The 16542-nt window shown below is 45.2% G+C and overlaps 1 protein-coding gene and 1 long non-coding RNA gene across 2 annotated transcripts; both read left to right on the forward strand.

Annotated features, from left to right (window-relative positions):
* The first annotated feature begins 1147 nt into the window (after positions 1-1147).
* Positions 1148-2680, forward strand: LOC141645821 (uncharacterized). Its single transcript, XM_074454007.1, has 4 exons — positions 1148-1350; positions 1639-1890; positions 1989-2237; positions 2381-2680. The coding sequence occupies exons 1-4, from the start codon at positions 1348-1350 to the stop codon at positions 2393-2395; spliced, it is 519 nt and encodes a 172-aa protein (XP_074310108.1). The 5' UTR covers positions 1148-1347; the 3' UTR covers positions 2396-2680.
* Positions 2681-15301: 12621 nt separating this feature from the next.
* LOC141645822 (uncharacterized) lies at positions 15302-16234 on the forward strand. Its single transcript, XR_012545179.1, has 3 exons — positions 15302-15427; positions 15531-15779; positions 15923-16234. It is a non-coding gene; the product is annotated as an uncharacterized LOC141645822 (long non-coding RNA).
* Positions 16235-16542: the final 308 nt, after the last annotated feature.

A 16542-nucleotide genomic window follows, 5' to 3' on the forward strand; every position in this document is an offset into this window, starting at 1 on the left:
TTTTGTCAGAAACAAAAATTATTTTTTTCATCAAATTTTAATACTTTTTCCGTTCCGTTAATTGTTGGCCATTAGTTTTAACATAAAGACCTAGGAAAGAGGAGGGGGGTAAATTACTAAATGACAAGTGGAACAAATTGAGCGAGAATGCTCAAATTGTTCATAAAGTTCATTCTTAAAATAGAAAGAACAACAATTAACTAAGACATCTAAAATGGAAAAGGATAACAAATGACCGAGACAGAGAGTATTTATCAACCTATACTATTCTATTCATTGTTTGCCACACAAACTTGTCAACCTATACTATTACGCAATTGCTAAATCTCGCACACCTAGTCAACCTCCAATCTCATCACCATCCGACCACCCATTCCCCATCCCTGACCACCCATCTCCATTCCCCGACCACCCATATCCTAACCACGACGACCACCTGCGTCGTCGAACACAAGCCGTCCACTACCCATCTCGAGTTAAAATTGATCATCACCAACCGTCGACCACCCTTATGCCTTCCCTCGTGCCGTCGACCCGTCCCTGCGCCATCGACCCCCACTGCCGTTGACCCATCCCTATCGTCGATCCAACGATCTGGTCTCCTTCCCTTTTCTCTGTTCATCAACAACCACGAACACCCGACGTCGTCCCTACGTCGTCGACGACCTAATAACCTTCCTCTCTCTGTCATGGTCTGTTTGCAGGGTGGTGAGTGGGGCGGCTGAGCAGATTTCTAGGGTTTTGATTAATTGAGATTTCTTAGATTTTGATTATTTGTCCCCTCTTTGTGCTTGAGAAATGAGAGGGGTAAATGCGAAAAAAGATGGAAAAAGTGTGTTGGATTTAGTAATATGCGTGTTGGATTTACGACGTCCCTACTATTATTGTGACTCAGAAAACAAAAACGTGAAATTAGTGTGCGAGAAAGATTTTGTTTTCATACGGCGGTTTAGATCTAGCTTATTTTCCAGAGTTAAAGTTTGAATCTTTACTTCCAGAATATGTTTATTTACATGTTTTTTCCTCTCTATCGTCAGCATTACTCAATTACTTAATTGACTTATACGAATTATTCACTATTTGCCCCACAAACTTGTCAACCTAAACTATACATTTTATGACTCATTAAATAAAACGTTAAATGAGTGTGCTACACAAACAAAACGTGAAAATACGAATAATTTCCACACAAACTTGACAACCTATACTATTCATTTTTTACTCTTTTTTTTTTTTATTATAAATACTCCATAATATTGCTGCAAAATCAGCACACAACCTACCAATAATTTCCATTAATTACGGCGTAGCAATTTGCTCGATTAAGCTTAGCAACCACCTCAAAATATGGTACGCACATGCATAATTACCTTAATGGTTGCATACTTGTAATAGTCGATTCTCTTCGTTTACTTTATTTTTCATTGAATTGATAAAATATATACATAATCTTATATGAGAGTATGAGACGGTTTTATATTGGTTTAATGAGACTATGTCTTAAATGATCTTCTTTTTACTCATTTCATTCTTTACGTCTTAATTTAAAAATCAAACGTAAAAAATCAGATGAGTCGGGGAATAAAATGTCTCAAAACTATATTTTAAATTTGTTGTTATATTATATGGTTGATGCAGCCACAGGTAATTGAGCAGTACGGACCTTATGGTAGCCAGGAAAAGCTAACCTTCAACTTCATACTTGAAAAAGGTGATGTAATCACAAGGGTACGTATTGATAGTGGCGACGTCACTGACGCTCTTGCTTTCGAAATACTCGACACATCTGGTAACTACACAACAATTAAGTCGGATGGCACTGTGACTCCCGGCAAACTCGATGACAGTAGTGATGGCAAAGACGATCCGCATGCCCATGAGACTGAGACGGTATCGTTATTCATTATTCTATACTTAGCTTGTTCCATTTAAATCATTTTATTTACCTTTAATTAAAATACTGAAACGTACATTATATAATACTGTAGCTGAAACTGAATGGTGAGCGTATAACACAAATCAGTGGGTACGAAGGGGATTTCTTTGGTAATCGTCATGTGGTACAACTCTTCATTTATACCGATGTTCGTCCGGATGGATATGGACCATTTGGGCACAAGAACTCTTCCACCAAGATCGAGCCATTCTCGTCTCCTGACCCATCAACTGGTCCTATTGTTGGCTTTTTTGGAGCTCAAGGACCTTATCTTCACTCCCTTGGGGTTTCTCTCCAAAAGGTAACAACATATGCTTAATTATATACTAAGAGATCGTCTTGAGCTTAAGACGACCGACCTTTTTTTAATTCATCCTTAATTATATACTAAGAGATCGTCTTGATATTAACTTGTTTAACATTTATGTCATATGATAAATTCAGGCACCTAAGGAATGAGAGACTGTTCGATCTATCAGCTACAACATAATAATATTGAAGCATACTACTTATATAAATTATGTGATTCCACAAGAAGCACTAGTCGTGGGATTGTTGGTGAACGGCGGTCATTATAGAACTTTCGTCATCATCTTTTTAAAATAAAAAAAAATGTACTAGTGTATGGGTTAAGATTTATCGCACTTTTCGTGTTTTTTTCGTGTTTGCTTTGTTGGAATAATTTGTCAATTATGACGAATCCTCAATATGTACTACTATTTGGGGAATAAAGTTTATTATGTATACGATAATCTTGCTATAAAGGTATGTTTATATTTAGACTAGTTGTTGCTTTGCGTGCGCTCCCTTAGTTTTGAGAAACCAAATTGACTTACTACTAAAACAATACAAGTAAACTAAATCAATTATCCAATTAGAGTTTCTACTAAACGTCAATGATAAGATTATAAAGGTGAGAGTAGTTCATAAGGAAATCCTATTATTGATAATAGTTGATGAGTTACATTGATATATGATGAGTATTTATATATAATACCTCTCGCATAGCTCTTTTAAGTAATACTAGCATATAAATACTGTCCATAAAAGAAAACTTACCTTCAGCGCTTCACCCCACCCTAGACTTGGCAAAAGCAACCCGACCCGATTGACCCAACCCAAAAAAATGGTCCGAGATCCGAAATTGACCCAAAATTCATCACCCAAATGTGTCCCAAAACCCGAATTGACCCGAGCATGACCCAAACTTTCTTGACCCGTAACTGACCCGACCCAAAAATGACCTAATCCGAAACCACCAAACCCGAAAATGACCCGACAAAACAAAACTCTAATTGAACAGAAAAAGCTACAAATGGCTTTTTATCTCTTATTCATTGACCCGAAAAAGACCCGAGACAGACCCAAACAACAAACCCAACACATACCCGGCCAACAAGCCCGAAACAAGCCCAAAACCCAAAATGACCCGACCCGAAGTAACCCGAAATCAATGGGAGATCCGAACTGACCCGACGCGAAATGGCCCGACCCGATTGACCCGTTTTCCAGGTCTATACGTTTCGGTTCATGTCTATTTTTCTACCACGTGTCCGAGATTGCTTCATGAGTTACCGTATTCGATTGCAGCTCAAAAAAGAATTATTAATCTATTTTTAAGGCGTACCCGATTTTCGTCACAGACTACTTTATCGCATGCTGATACCCTCAAATGTCCTCCGCTACTTCTCAAAATTTGTGTAGCTCTTTTATCTAACCCGAGGAACCGTCTGTGTTATTTACGAAAATTTTTGTTTCGGGAACCTAAAATCCCGAAAACCGGTATTATTTCTCTTCAATTTGAGTCATTGAGAAGGTCGTACTTGGTAACGTTTCTTCTTCTCCCATTTTATACAATGTGGCTGGTGTCACTTCATGAGTTACTGTACCGGATTTTTCCCTAAATAACAAGTATTAATACATTTTTAGGAGTAACCGTTTTTTGACCGAGACTGATTTGTTGCATACCTTCAAATGTCTTCTGCTGCTTCTCAATATTCAACAACAACAACACCAACAACAACAGGTTTCTCACTGACTCTTTGACAGGTAGCATTATGGACCTCTCGGCAGGGTGATCACACATCTTATTCGATGCGTGCCGTTCCTATTTTCCGAGTTAGGGCAAACTATGAATGGGAGGACTTACCGTTGTGTGCTTCGCTATCGACTGGTATTTCATTGTTTTCTATGCCTAGGCCGTGTCCTGCTTGTTCTCGGGTCTTTGATGAGGATATCTACAGGGGATCATGTTGTGTCGTGTGATGAAAGTATTGGTATTAAACATCGAATTAACCTCATTTTTGTCTTAGACGTTTACCACGTACCTACAACCTTAAATATCCTCTCTGTTGCTTCTCAAAATTTGTGTGTCCGATGTCGCTTCATGAACTATAGTATTCGAATTTAGCTCTAAATAACAAGTATTCATTAATTTTTAAGGTGTACGTACGCGATTTTTCTCCAAGACTAGTTTGTCGTATATCAGCACACTCAAATGTCTTATGTTGCTTGTTCCGGGTGTAATTCCAGAGCAAGTATAGTTACCACCCGTGGCTTGTTGAATGATGTCTTGAGTTGGATTCTCCTTTGGTCTTAATCGTTCCTCTCGGCCTCTCCTGCAACAATGAACGAACTGAGGGCTTGGCTTTGTGCCAAGCGTACTCACTCCGACGCACAAGTCAGTAAACTTGAAGGATAAGTTGTTACTTGGCTGAATGTATATTGTAGAGAGATAAGGAAGATATTACCAGATGAATAGTGTATTTAGGTTTAGTTGTGTATTTGTTGGATCCTTTCCTCAATGAAGGTTGAGGAGTATTTATAGGCTTTCACCTTTTGTCACGTAGTGGCCAAGTGGCCAAGTGGCTAGCAGGTGGAAAGACTGATCTACCCCTCGGCCGAGGGACCCATGGCAGGCCGGCGGGCCCTGTTGACTCACCGCCGAGGGGTCTTGGATATGAGTACGCGGGTGTGTGCCCCGGCTGGCAGGTTGCCATGCCGAGACCCAGGCTAACAGGCCGATGGGCTGCATCGGCTAGGCTGTCTAAGTCGTTGACTTGCTGTTGATACCTTTGACCTTGCTCAATATGTTGACTTGGTCAGCGGTGCAGAATATGCCCCATCAATTTGCCCCCAGCGTAGTCTATGCCGTGGTATGGGCTTCGATGTACGTTTGAGCGTATATTCTGCGGCGGCTTTTTTTACCTCGGCCTGGTCTTTCCTAGGCCGTACCATATCCCCCCTCCACATGGATGTGTAAAGGGCATCCGATGTGGAAAAGAAAGTGACGCTGGCCGAGACCAGGATTGAGAGTGCCGGTTGTTTTTGATTGCCCCCGGCCGGCGCTACTTAGCTTGGTTGATCATGTGGCCGGCGGAGAACAGATGCTTGGGAATTTGTTGAGGAAGGTGAATAGGCGAGGAGATATGAATAGGCGTGTTGAAGACGCTTGGTTACTGTTGCATTGATTGACGTCTAACTGTTGAAACGATTGACATTCCGTAATTGCATGCCCGACACGTGTCTGCATGCTGATTGGTTGACGCCTCATGGGCTGTTCGCTGATTGGTCCTTCTTTATGGGCTTTTCCCTATAAATAGGGCAGTTATCCCGTGAAATTGGCCACCAATTTCATTCTCCAAAATTTCCTCTAAACTTTCAAGGGTTTCATTGTCTTCTAATTTTCAGAGTTGTTACTCCGGCGGGTGTTTTTCTTCAAGGTAAACAAACTTTCCAATTTCTTAACTCTGTAAGTTATTATTGTAAACATGTCTTCTGCTGATGCCGGGCCTAGCAAACCGACGCGGGGGGGTTCCCCGTCGTGCCTTGATGAGGAGGAGAAGTTGGACGCCCTCCCGATAAGGCACAGGGGCCCTAGGTCTCCTTCTCCCGAAGTCGATCCTCGAATTTTGGAGGAATGGGAGGATGACTCGATGTCGATGATGACGCAGACGATTTTGGTGATGATGTCAAGAGGCTCGTCCCAAAGAGGTGGCGGCGGTGCGTTATGGATCACGGTGACGTCTGCAAGATACGCGTTGACCGAACTTGGACACATAAGTTTGCCAGTTGTTCTGGTGAGAAATTCTTCGAGGGTCACTTCTTCTTTGGCAGGGGATACAAGATTGTTATCCCTGAGGAGGGTCAGGTCGTCTGTTGCCCTCCGCCGGGCCATACCGGCGTGTACATTCGACATTTGGAGTACGGGCTCCGGTTTCCGCTGAATGAGTACGTCATGGCCATCATTAAAGCTATGAACGTCGCTGTGGCCCAACTGCATCCGTTGGCCATGAGGACGATAGTCGGCTTTGTGTGGCTTTGTCTCTTCAAGGGAGAGGCCCCGACGGTGAATTTATTCCGCCGGCTTCATTATCTCCAGCCGTCAATCTCTGGCCGCGTCGGTTGGTACAGTGTGCACACGGAGAAAGGTTATGTCTCTGTTGACAAACTTACTTCTTGCAAAGACTGGAGAAATCGGTGGGTGTATGTTAAGGTGCCGGATGACTATCCGCTGCCCCTCTCCTTTCAGCACCAAGTGAATTTGCGGTGTGAGACTAAGGTGGAGCATGACAGATGGGTTAGCCGGAAGAAGCTTAAAATGGATGCCAGCAAGGTCCTTCTTAAGGAGGATGAGAAGCTGGCGATGAGGCTTTTTGAGTTGGACAAGAGTGGGCTGCCGAAAAGATGGATCCCCCCAACGCAGATCATTCTTCAGGATGAGCCGCTTTGCCATGTCGGCCTCATACCGGCCCTAGCGCAGGGTGAGTGGGGTCGGTGTGAGGCCCATCACCGTTCTCATTGTGTCTCGAACTTTGATTTATTTCTTCTACTTAACTCTTGCTTTGTCTCTTTCGCAGCCACTTTGGACCGGACTGTCGAGGATATCTCCGGAGAATGGGGCTGCACAAAGATAAAATCAACAACTTGCATCCCAAGGCTCTAGCCCATGACCGCAGGACGTCGCCGAATGATCTTATGGATCAGCAGCTGAAAAGCTTGAATGTGGTGGAGGCCCAGGCGAGGGTTGTAAGTAACATACCGCGCCGCACGCGAAAAACAAAGCCTTCGGCGGTGATGGCGTCGACATCGGCTCCGCCTTCCATCCCCCCTGTTCAGAAGGAGACGGTGGAGATCGTTTATATCTCCAATGGGGATGACTCCGATGAAGAGGAGGGGTCGCCCCTTGTCCGTAAAAGAAAGCGAGACACCTTTACCGCGCCGTTGCTTCGCTGGCCGACGAGGAAATGCGCCCTTCGGCCAAGAAGGCCAAGCACGGTATTGATCTATCCTGTGGCTCAGACTTAGCCGGTTCCTTAGGCGCTGCCGGTGACAGGCTCTCCGGCATGTCTGTGTATGTTGATACTGATGCTTACTTTAAATTTTGTAGATCAGTCGCAGTCGTCCGCCGCTCTTGTTGGGCAGCAAGTGGAGGGGAATTTCATGGGGGCGGTGATCAAGACGTCACCGTGAACTCTTCGTCCCAGAAGGCTTCCCTCTCCCAGCTACAGGCCGGTGATCAAAATGTCACCACTGTCTCTTCATCCCAGAAGGCTTCCCTCTCCCAGCTACAGGCCGGTGATCAAAATGTCACCACTGTTCCCTCATCCCAGAAGGTTTCCGTCTCCCAGCTTATAGAGGAAGGCACGGAGCTGATCAAGGAGCTGGCGAGGTGGAACGATCTTACGGTGCTCGTATCACGAGCGGGGAGAAAGCCGTGGCTCAATCCGCTTTTGAGCTTAATGCCACTAAGAAGGTGGCCGCGAAGGCGAAGTGGATCTTCTCAATGAGCGAGAGGCTTAGGGAGATCTTTGAGAAGGCTCTCTTGGTGAAAGAAAACTCGGGCGGACGCTGAAAAGGAGGTCCTTCTTTGAGAGAGCCAAGGCCGAGGCCGCGGCGCCCAAGCTACGAAGTCTTTGGAGAAGTGTAAACTTGTTCGGAGGCACGCCGACCTCTACCTCCGGCGGAGAGAACGAATCCGGGGACCTATTTAAGGCCCGGGCGGAGGTGATTCGGAGCAAAGAGGCCGTCACCAGGCAAAAGGAGAAGGACATTTATATGCTCCAAACCGTCATGCTCCCTAACATGTGTGCTGAATTCCGGGATTTGGCCGAAGGAGCTGCTAGGAAAGTGATTGGGGAGCTCTTCCCTCTTGATGGTTCCTTTCCGTGGGGCAGATATGACGAGCTGCTTGATGACAAGCTTGAAGCCAAGGAGAAAGCCATGGCGGAGAAGGCCAAGGAGGCGGTGAGGGCGAAGATAGAGAAGGAGGCGGCCGCGGAGAAGGCAGCTCTTGCTGAGAAGGCTAAAGCGGCCAGGGAGGAAGCCGACGGGCAAGGGCAAGAGGGCCGCCGAGGCTAAGGCCGAGGTCCGCCGGCCGAGGCGCTAAGGGAGCTGCTGGGCTACCCATCAAAGAAGGTGTCGCTGCCGCTGCTGATGGCGAGCAACAACGGACATAGGGAGATGATATCTGTAGCCTTTTGTCTTTTGGCTTACCCTTGTAATTTCTTGTAATTCATTGAACATTTTTAATAAGAGTTCGTTTCTTCTGCCTCCGGCCTGGCCGAGGTTTTTACCTCACTTCTTTTCCTTGCGCTAGTATTTGAGCGTCTCAATTGTACTTTGGCGTCTATGTCTTCGTCTGGGTTGTCTTCTTACGTTATTAATTGAGTGTCTCTTTTGTTTCCGCCTCGGCTTGGCCGAGGCGGTCTAGAGTGCGTATTTCAATCGTGTTAACGCTTCTGAGGCATTTTGGACGCTTTGCAAGTATCACCTGCGCTGGTCGTTACCATCGAGGTGTCTGCTTCCTGGTGGTGATTGCCGCTCTTGTCGGTGTGTGACAGTGTGAGACAGCATCCGCTTCTTGTTATTGATCTTCTTAGTGGCGTCTACCACTTGGAGTGATGCGACGGCGTCAAACCTCTTGGGGTGACTCGCTAGTGGCGTCTACTACTTGGGGTGATCTGCGACGGCGCCTATTTCTTTATGGAGATCTAGTGGCGTCTACCACTTGGAGTGACTGCGACGGCGTCAAACCTCTTGGGGTGATCGCTGTGGCGTCTACTACTTGGGGTGACTGCGACGGCGCCTATTTCTTCATGGGGACTGCCGTGGCGTCTACCACTTGGAGTGACTGCGACGGCGTCAAACCTCTTGGGGTGACTGCCGTGGCGTCTACTACTTGGGGTGACTGCGACGGCGCCTATTTCTTCATGGAGACTGCCGTGGCGTCTACCACTTGGAGTGACTGCGACGGCGTCAAACCTCTTGGGGTGACTGCCGTGGCGTCTACTACTTGGGGTGACTTCGACGGCGCCTAGACCGCCTATTTCTTCATGGAGACTGCCGCTCTTGTCGGTATGACAGTGTGAGCTGACATTTGCTTACTGATAAAGACTACCGCTCTTGTCGGTATGACAGTGTGAGCTGGCGTCTGCTGCTTCCTAGTGACTAGAGGGAAAATGAACATTTTGACGGAAGACTTGGACGATTTTTCATTAGGTGAAAACATGCGCCGGGGTGCCCACAGCTGTTTTGGGCACCTCCGCCGCTACATAGAGTATTCCCGAGATTACCAGCGTCCTAATGGCCTATCAAGGGCACACTGTCCTAGTCAGCCGCTAGTTACACCCATGAGGTCGTCGTCCTGTTGTAAGGATAGACTTTTCCCTTTTTCTGATTTCTTTGCCACTTTGAGGGATTGCATGTTGCATCCTCTGGCGGCTATCTGGACGTTGACCACCTCGTCATTCTCGTCTTTGGAGACGAGCTTATGCGCTTCCCCCCGGTCCGAGACATACATCAGTGTTAGGGCCCGGATGGACATCACTGCGTCAGCCTCACTCAGGGTGACTCGGCCTATGAGAACGTTGTAGGCGGACGAGCCGTAGATGACCACGAAGTCAGCTAGGATATTTTTAGCCGCATTCTTTTCGCCGAATGTCACCGGGAGTCTGATTGATCCTAGTGGTACCAGGCCGGCCCCGAGAAGTCAGTATAGCGGGTTGGTGCGGGGGCTCAAGTCCTTGACTTTCGGCCGAGGCCGAGGAAACATTCCCGAACATGATGTTCGTGTACGCGCGCTGTGTCGATCGGGCACCTCTTGACTAGGTGGTTGGATATGTCCAAATTGACTACAAGTGGGTCGTTGTGAGGAGCGATGACTCCTTCGTAGTCCTTCCTTCCAATGGTTATATCGGGGATGTTGGAAGCGGGGATCGGCCGTGTGTTGGGCACAAAGTTGATGGCCCGATATAGCTCGTTCGTGTGCCGTTTGTGCCCATGGGCGGACCCTCCGTTCTCGTTGCCCCGATGACAACATGGATCACTCCTATCCGTTCGAAGACGGATTTCTTACCCGAACTGTCGGTCTTGTCGGCCTTTTGGCCTTTGGCAACGTACTTGCCGAGGCTCCCCTTCCGGATCAGCTCTTCAATGGCATTCTTCAGATGCCGGCAGTCGTTGGTTAGATGGCCGGTGTGGCCGTGGTACTCACAGTACTGGCTCGTGTCACCGTCACTTTTTGGCTTGGGGGGTCGCTCCCACTTCGGCCCTCGTTTTTGCTCGGGCGAAGACCTCGGCGGGCGATACGACGAGAGGGGTTTTATCACTATACCGCCTGCGGTGGTACGTTCCCGAACTCCACCCGGCGCCTGTCGAGTCTTGTTTCCTGGCAGACTTGTCCGACCGTGACCTATTATTCTCACGGCGTCTTTCATCGGACCGTGACCCGTTGTTGCCACGGCGTCTTTCATCCGGGTTGTCCTCCCGGTGGCTCTTCTTTTCGGAGGGCTCGGCCTCGCTGGGGCCGACCCATGTCTTGTGATAGTCTTCTACCTTGATGGCCTGGTCGGCCATCCTCCTGGCGGCATCCAAGCTCAGGCCTCCGCACTTGATGAGCTCATTTTTTAAGTCTCCCCTTGGGAGGCCCTTCATCGCCGAAGGCCGCCGATTCGGGATTAATTTCTCGAATCTGCTGGACCTTTCCATCGAACCTCTTCACATAGCTTCGTAGAGACTCGCCCCCCTCCTGTTTGATAGTTAGGAGGTCCGATGTCTCCACGGCCCTTCTCTTCTACCAACTTTGAGCAATCCCATGCAAAGTTGTTGGGAAGACTCGGCACCAGACCTCATCGGGCTGCTCCCATACCGACATGTAAGACTCGAAAGCCTCAGCGTGGTCGGCTGGATCACTATCTCCTTTGTATGATAGGGGTGGCAACTTGAGCTTAGTTGGCACCGGACTTCTAGGACGTGGCGTTGAGGGGTCGGTCGACCACGTGTCGAACGACACGCGGCGATCGGCTCCTCGCATTCCTAATCCGGTTCCTCTCCTCGTAGCGGGAAGGACTTCTTCTTCGACTCGGACTTCTTCTCCAACTCTGCTGAGTCGGACTCCTCTGGTTCCTTTGGGGTAAGCCTCGTTCGTGTTGCGGGGACGCTGTCCTCCCATGAGTGCGGGAAGGACTTAGGTCTACCACGCCCACTTTGGGCTCCCCCGGCGACTTGGCTGGGTCTGCTTCTCCCAGTGCTCCGTTCAAATTTCTCGGAGTCACGTTTTGGGCCCTGGTCTCCTGGGCGGTTTCCGCCGCTCTTGTCGGCGTGACAGTGTGAGCAGGCGTATTACTAATTAGGTCCAGGACCATTTTCAGTTTTGCTATGTCAACCACGTGTCCCATGATGGTGACCTGGTTGGGGGCAATGTGTGTCCGGCCTTATTGGCATCCCGAACTCCGGTTGGATTACTCCGCCGGTGGAGGGCCGCACGACTCACTTGTTGAAAGTATCGTCGTGGTAGAATGCGGTTTCGTCGGTCCACGATCGCGTCTTGTTGTTTTGACATCTTAGCTTTTTGGGTGGGTTTTTGTTGTTTTTTTTTTTTGTTTGGGAATGAATGTGACTAGCTTCTAGTATCTCTTCCCACAGACGGCGCCAATTGTTCCGGGTGTAATTCCAGAGCAAGTATAGTTACCACCCGTGGCTTGTTGAATGATGTCTTGAGTTGGATTCTCCTTTGGTCTTAATCGTTCCTCTCGGCCTCTCCTGCAACAATGAACGAACTGAGGGCTTGGCTTTGTGCCAAGCGTACTCACTCCGACGCTCAAGTCAGTAAACTTGAAGGATAAGTTGTTACTTGGCTGAATGTATATTGTAGAGAGATAAGGAAGATATTACCAGATGAATAGTGTATTTAGGTTTAGTTGTGTATTTGTTGGATCCTTTCCTCAATGAAGGTTGAGGAGTATTTATAGGCTTTCACCTTTTGTCACGTAGTGGCCAAGTGGCCAAGTGGCTAGCAGGTGGAAAGACTGATCTACCCCTCGGCCGAGGGACCCATGGCAGGCCGGCGGGCCCTGTTGACTCACCGCCGAGGGGTCTTGGATATGAGTACGCGGGTGTGTGCCCCGGCTGGCAGGTTGCCATGCCGAGACCCAGGCTAACAGGCCGATGGGCTGCATCGGCTAGGCTGTCTAAGTCGTTGACTTGCTGTGGATACCTTTGACCTTGCTCAATATGTTGACTTGGTCAGCGGTGCAGAATATGCCCCATCATTGCTTTTCAAAATTTGTGTGGCTGCTTTATGTAATCCGAGGAACCATCAGTATGATTTACGGATATTTTTGTTCTATGACCCTGAAAACCCGAAAACCGTGAAGTATTCATCTATTTTTAAGGAATACCTGATTTTCGTCTGAGACTCGTTTATTGCGTACCGACACCCTCAAATGCCAAATGTCCTCTGGAGCTTCTCATAAATTGTGTGGCTACTTTATCAGACCCGAGGAACAATGCGTATGATTTACAGACATTTTTGTTCCGGGACGCTAAAATTCCGAAAACCGTGTATTATTATACACTTCAATTTAAGCTATTTGGGAGGTCGTAGCGTTTTGTGTTACTTTTTCTCCCAATTGTTCTTCCACGTGCCCGAGGTCGTTTCATGAGTTACCGTATTCGATTTATGCCCTAAATAACAAGTATTCATCTATTTTTAAGGAATACCCGATTTTCGTCCAAGACTAGCTTACCGCATAACGGCACACTCAAATGTCCTCTGATGCTTCTCCAAATTTGTGTGGTTGTACCCGAGAAACCATCCATATGATTTACGAACATTTTTTTATTCCCGGAGCCTTAAATCCCGAAAATCGTGTATTATACACTTAAATTTGAAACGTTTGAGAGGTCGTACCGGGTCATGTTTCTTTTCCTCCCAGTTTTTCTACCTCAAGTCAGGGTCGCTTCATGAGTTACGGTATTCGATTTTCTACCGTAATTTAGAAATATTCGTCTATTTTTAAGGAGTGCCTGATTTTTTTCCGAGACTCGTTTATCGTGTACTAACACCCTAAAATGTCCTCTGTTGTTTTCAAAATTTGTCTGACTACTTTATCTAACCTGAGGAACCGTCTGTATGATTTATAGACATTTTTGTTCTAGGAACTTGAAATCTCGAAAACCATGTATTATACATTTAAATAATCCGTTTGAGAGGTCGTATCGGGTAATGTTTCTTTTCATACCAGTTTTTGTTACCCGTCATGCTCAAAAGTTTACATTTTCAGAAAATTTTAATAAGCTCCGGAGAAGATATCAGGTGTGTGAGGTTAAATCAACCTAATGGTAAAATTTCACTTAGGACACATATTTTGCACGCTAAAATTACTCAACTTAAACGGTTTGTCCTCAACATTTTTCAAGGCTATAACTAAAAGATATAGAAGGAGATCCTTCTTCCTCTTTTGTCAGAAACAAAAATTACTTTTTTCATCAAATTTTAATACTTCTTCCGTCCCGTTAATTGTTGGCCTTTAGTTTTAACATAAAGACCTAGGAAAGAGGAGGGGGTAAATTACTAAATGACAAGTGGAACAAATTGAGTGAGAATGCTCAAATTGTTCATAAAGTTCATTCTTAAAATAGAAAGAACAACAATTAACTAAGACATCTAAAATGGAAAAGGAGAACAAATGACCGAGACAAAGAAAGTATTTATCAACCTATACTATTTCTATTCATTGTTTGCCACACAAACTTGTCAACCTATACTATTACGCAATTGCTAAATCTCGCACACCTAATCAACCTCCAATCTCATCACCATCCGACCACCCATTCCCCATCCCTGACCACCCATCTCCATTCCCCGACCACCCATATCCCAACCACGACGACCACCTGCGCCGTCGAACACAAGCCGTCCACCACTCATCTCGAGTTAAAATCGATCATCACCAACCGTCGACCACCCTTATCCCTTCCCTCGTGCCGTCGACCCGTCCCTGTGCCAACGACCCCAACTGCCGTTGACCCATCCCTATCGTCGATCCAACGATCTGGTCTCCTTCCCTATTCTCTGTTCATCAACAACCACGAACGCCCGACGTCGTCGACGACCTAATAACCTTCCTCTCTCTGTCATGGTCTGTTTGCAGGGTGGTGAGTGGGGCAGCTGGGCAGATTTCTAGGGTTTTGATTAATTGAGATTTCTTAGGTTTTGATTATTTGTCCCCTCTTTGTGCTTGAGAAATGAGAGGGTAAATGCGGAAAAAGATGAAAAAAGTGTGTTGGATTTAATAATATGCATGGTGGATTTAGCACGTCCCTACTATTATTGTGACTCAAAAAACAAAAACGTGAAATTAGTGTGCGAGAAAGATTTTGTTTTCATACGGCGGTTTAGATCTAGCTTATTTTCCAGCGTTAAAGTTTGAATCTTTACTTCAAGAATATGTTTATTTACATGTTTTTTCCTCTCTATCGTCAACATTACTCAATTACTTAATTGACTTAATTATACGAATTATTCACTATTTGCCACACAAACTTGGCAACCTAAACTATACATTATGACTCATTAAATAAAACGTGAAATGAGTGTGCTACACAAACAAAACGTGAAAATACGAATAATTTCCACACAAACTTGTCAACCTATACTATTCATTATTTACTCTTTTTTTTTAATATAAATACTCCATAATATTGCTGCAAATTCAGCACAACACAACCTACCAATAATTTCCACTAAATACGGAGTAGCAATTAGCAACCACCTCAAAATATGGTACGCACAAGCATAATTACCTTAATGGTTGCATACTTGTAATAATAGTCGATTCTCTTCGTTTACTTTGTTTTTCACTGAATTGATAAAATATATACATAATCTTATATGAGAGTATGAGACGGTTTTATATTGGTTTAATGAGACTATGTTAAATTTGTTGTTATATTATATATATGGTTGATGCAGCCACAGGTAATTGAGCAGTACGGGCCTTATGGTAGCAAGGAAAAGCTAACCTTCAACTTCATACTTGAAAAAGGTGATGTATTGATAGTGGCGACGTTACTGACGCTCTTGCTTTCGAAATACTCGACACATCTGGTAACTACACAACATTAAAGTCGGATGGCACTGTGACTCCCGGCAAACTCGATGACAGTAGTGATGACAAAGACAATTCGCATGCCCATGAGACTGAGACGGTATCGTGATTCATTATTTTATTTTATACTTAGCTTGTTCCATTTAAATAATTTTATTTACCTTTAATTAAAATACTGAAACGTACATTATATAATACTGTAGCTGAAACTTAATGGTGAGCGTATAACACAAATAAGTGGGTACGAAGGGGATTTCTTTGGTAATCGTCATGTGGTACAACTCTTCATTTATACCGATGTTCGTCCGGATGGATATGGACCATTTGGGCACAAGGACTCTTCCACCAAGATCGAGCCATTCTCGTCTCCTGACCCATCAACTGGTCCTATTGTTGGCTTTTTTGGAGCTCAAGGACCTTATCTTCACTCCCTTGGGGTTTCTCTCCAAAAGGTAACAACATATGCTTAATTATATACTAAGAGATCGTCTTGAGCTTAAGACGACCGACCTTTTTTCAATTCATCCTTAATTATATACTAAGAGATCGTCTTGATACTAACTTGTTTAACATTTATGTCATATGATAAATTCAGGCACCTAAGGAATGAGAGACTGTTCGATCTATCAGCTACAACATAATAATATTGAAGCATACTACTTATATAAATTATGTGATTCCACAAGAAGCACTAGTCGTGGGATTGTTGGTGAACGGCGGTCATTATAGAACTTTCGTCATCATCTTTTTAAAATAAAAAAAATGTACTAGTGTATGGGTTAAGATTTATCGCACTTTTCGTGTTTTTTTCGTGTTTGCTTTGTTGGAATAATTTGTACTGTCAATTATGACGAATCCTCATTATGTACTACTATTTGGGGAATAAAGTTAATTATGGAAACGATAATCTTGCTATAAAGGTATGTTTATATTTAAACTAGTTGTTGCGGTGTGACCAAATTGAGTTACTACTAAAACAGTATGAGTTTTTCCATACACAACGAATTACATTGTAAGTTGTAACACGTGGCAAACTAGAGTTAACCTCCATTAGTTAGTTTAAGGCTAGGTTAGTAGTTTAGCATTGATGAAGCTCGATCCCACAACCTCTTGGTTTGAATGTCCTTACTATTACCACTGTGACACATCCATCTTGTTGTCATTTCTGCATATCTTTTGATATATATCTTTGTTACGATCTGAGTTAAAATAATA

Source organism: Silene latifolia, chromosome 3, assembly GCF_048544455.1.
Source record: "Silene latifolia isolate original U9 population chromosome 3, ASM4854445v1, whole genome shotgun sequence".
Taxonomy (NCBI): domain Eukaryota; kingdom Viridiplantae; phylum Streptophyta; class Magnoliopsida; order Caryophyllales; family Caryophyllaceae; genus Silene; species Silene latifolia.

Excerpts from the sequence above, each read along its gene's own strand:
- LOC141645821 (XM_074454007.1), top strand. Across the intron at positions 1,891-1,988 it reads ATGCCCATGAGACTGAGACG|CTGAAACTGAATGGTGAGCG; the intron begins GTATCGTTATTC and ends ATAATACTGTAG.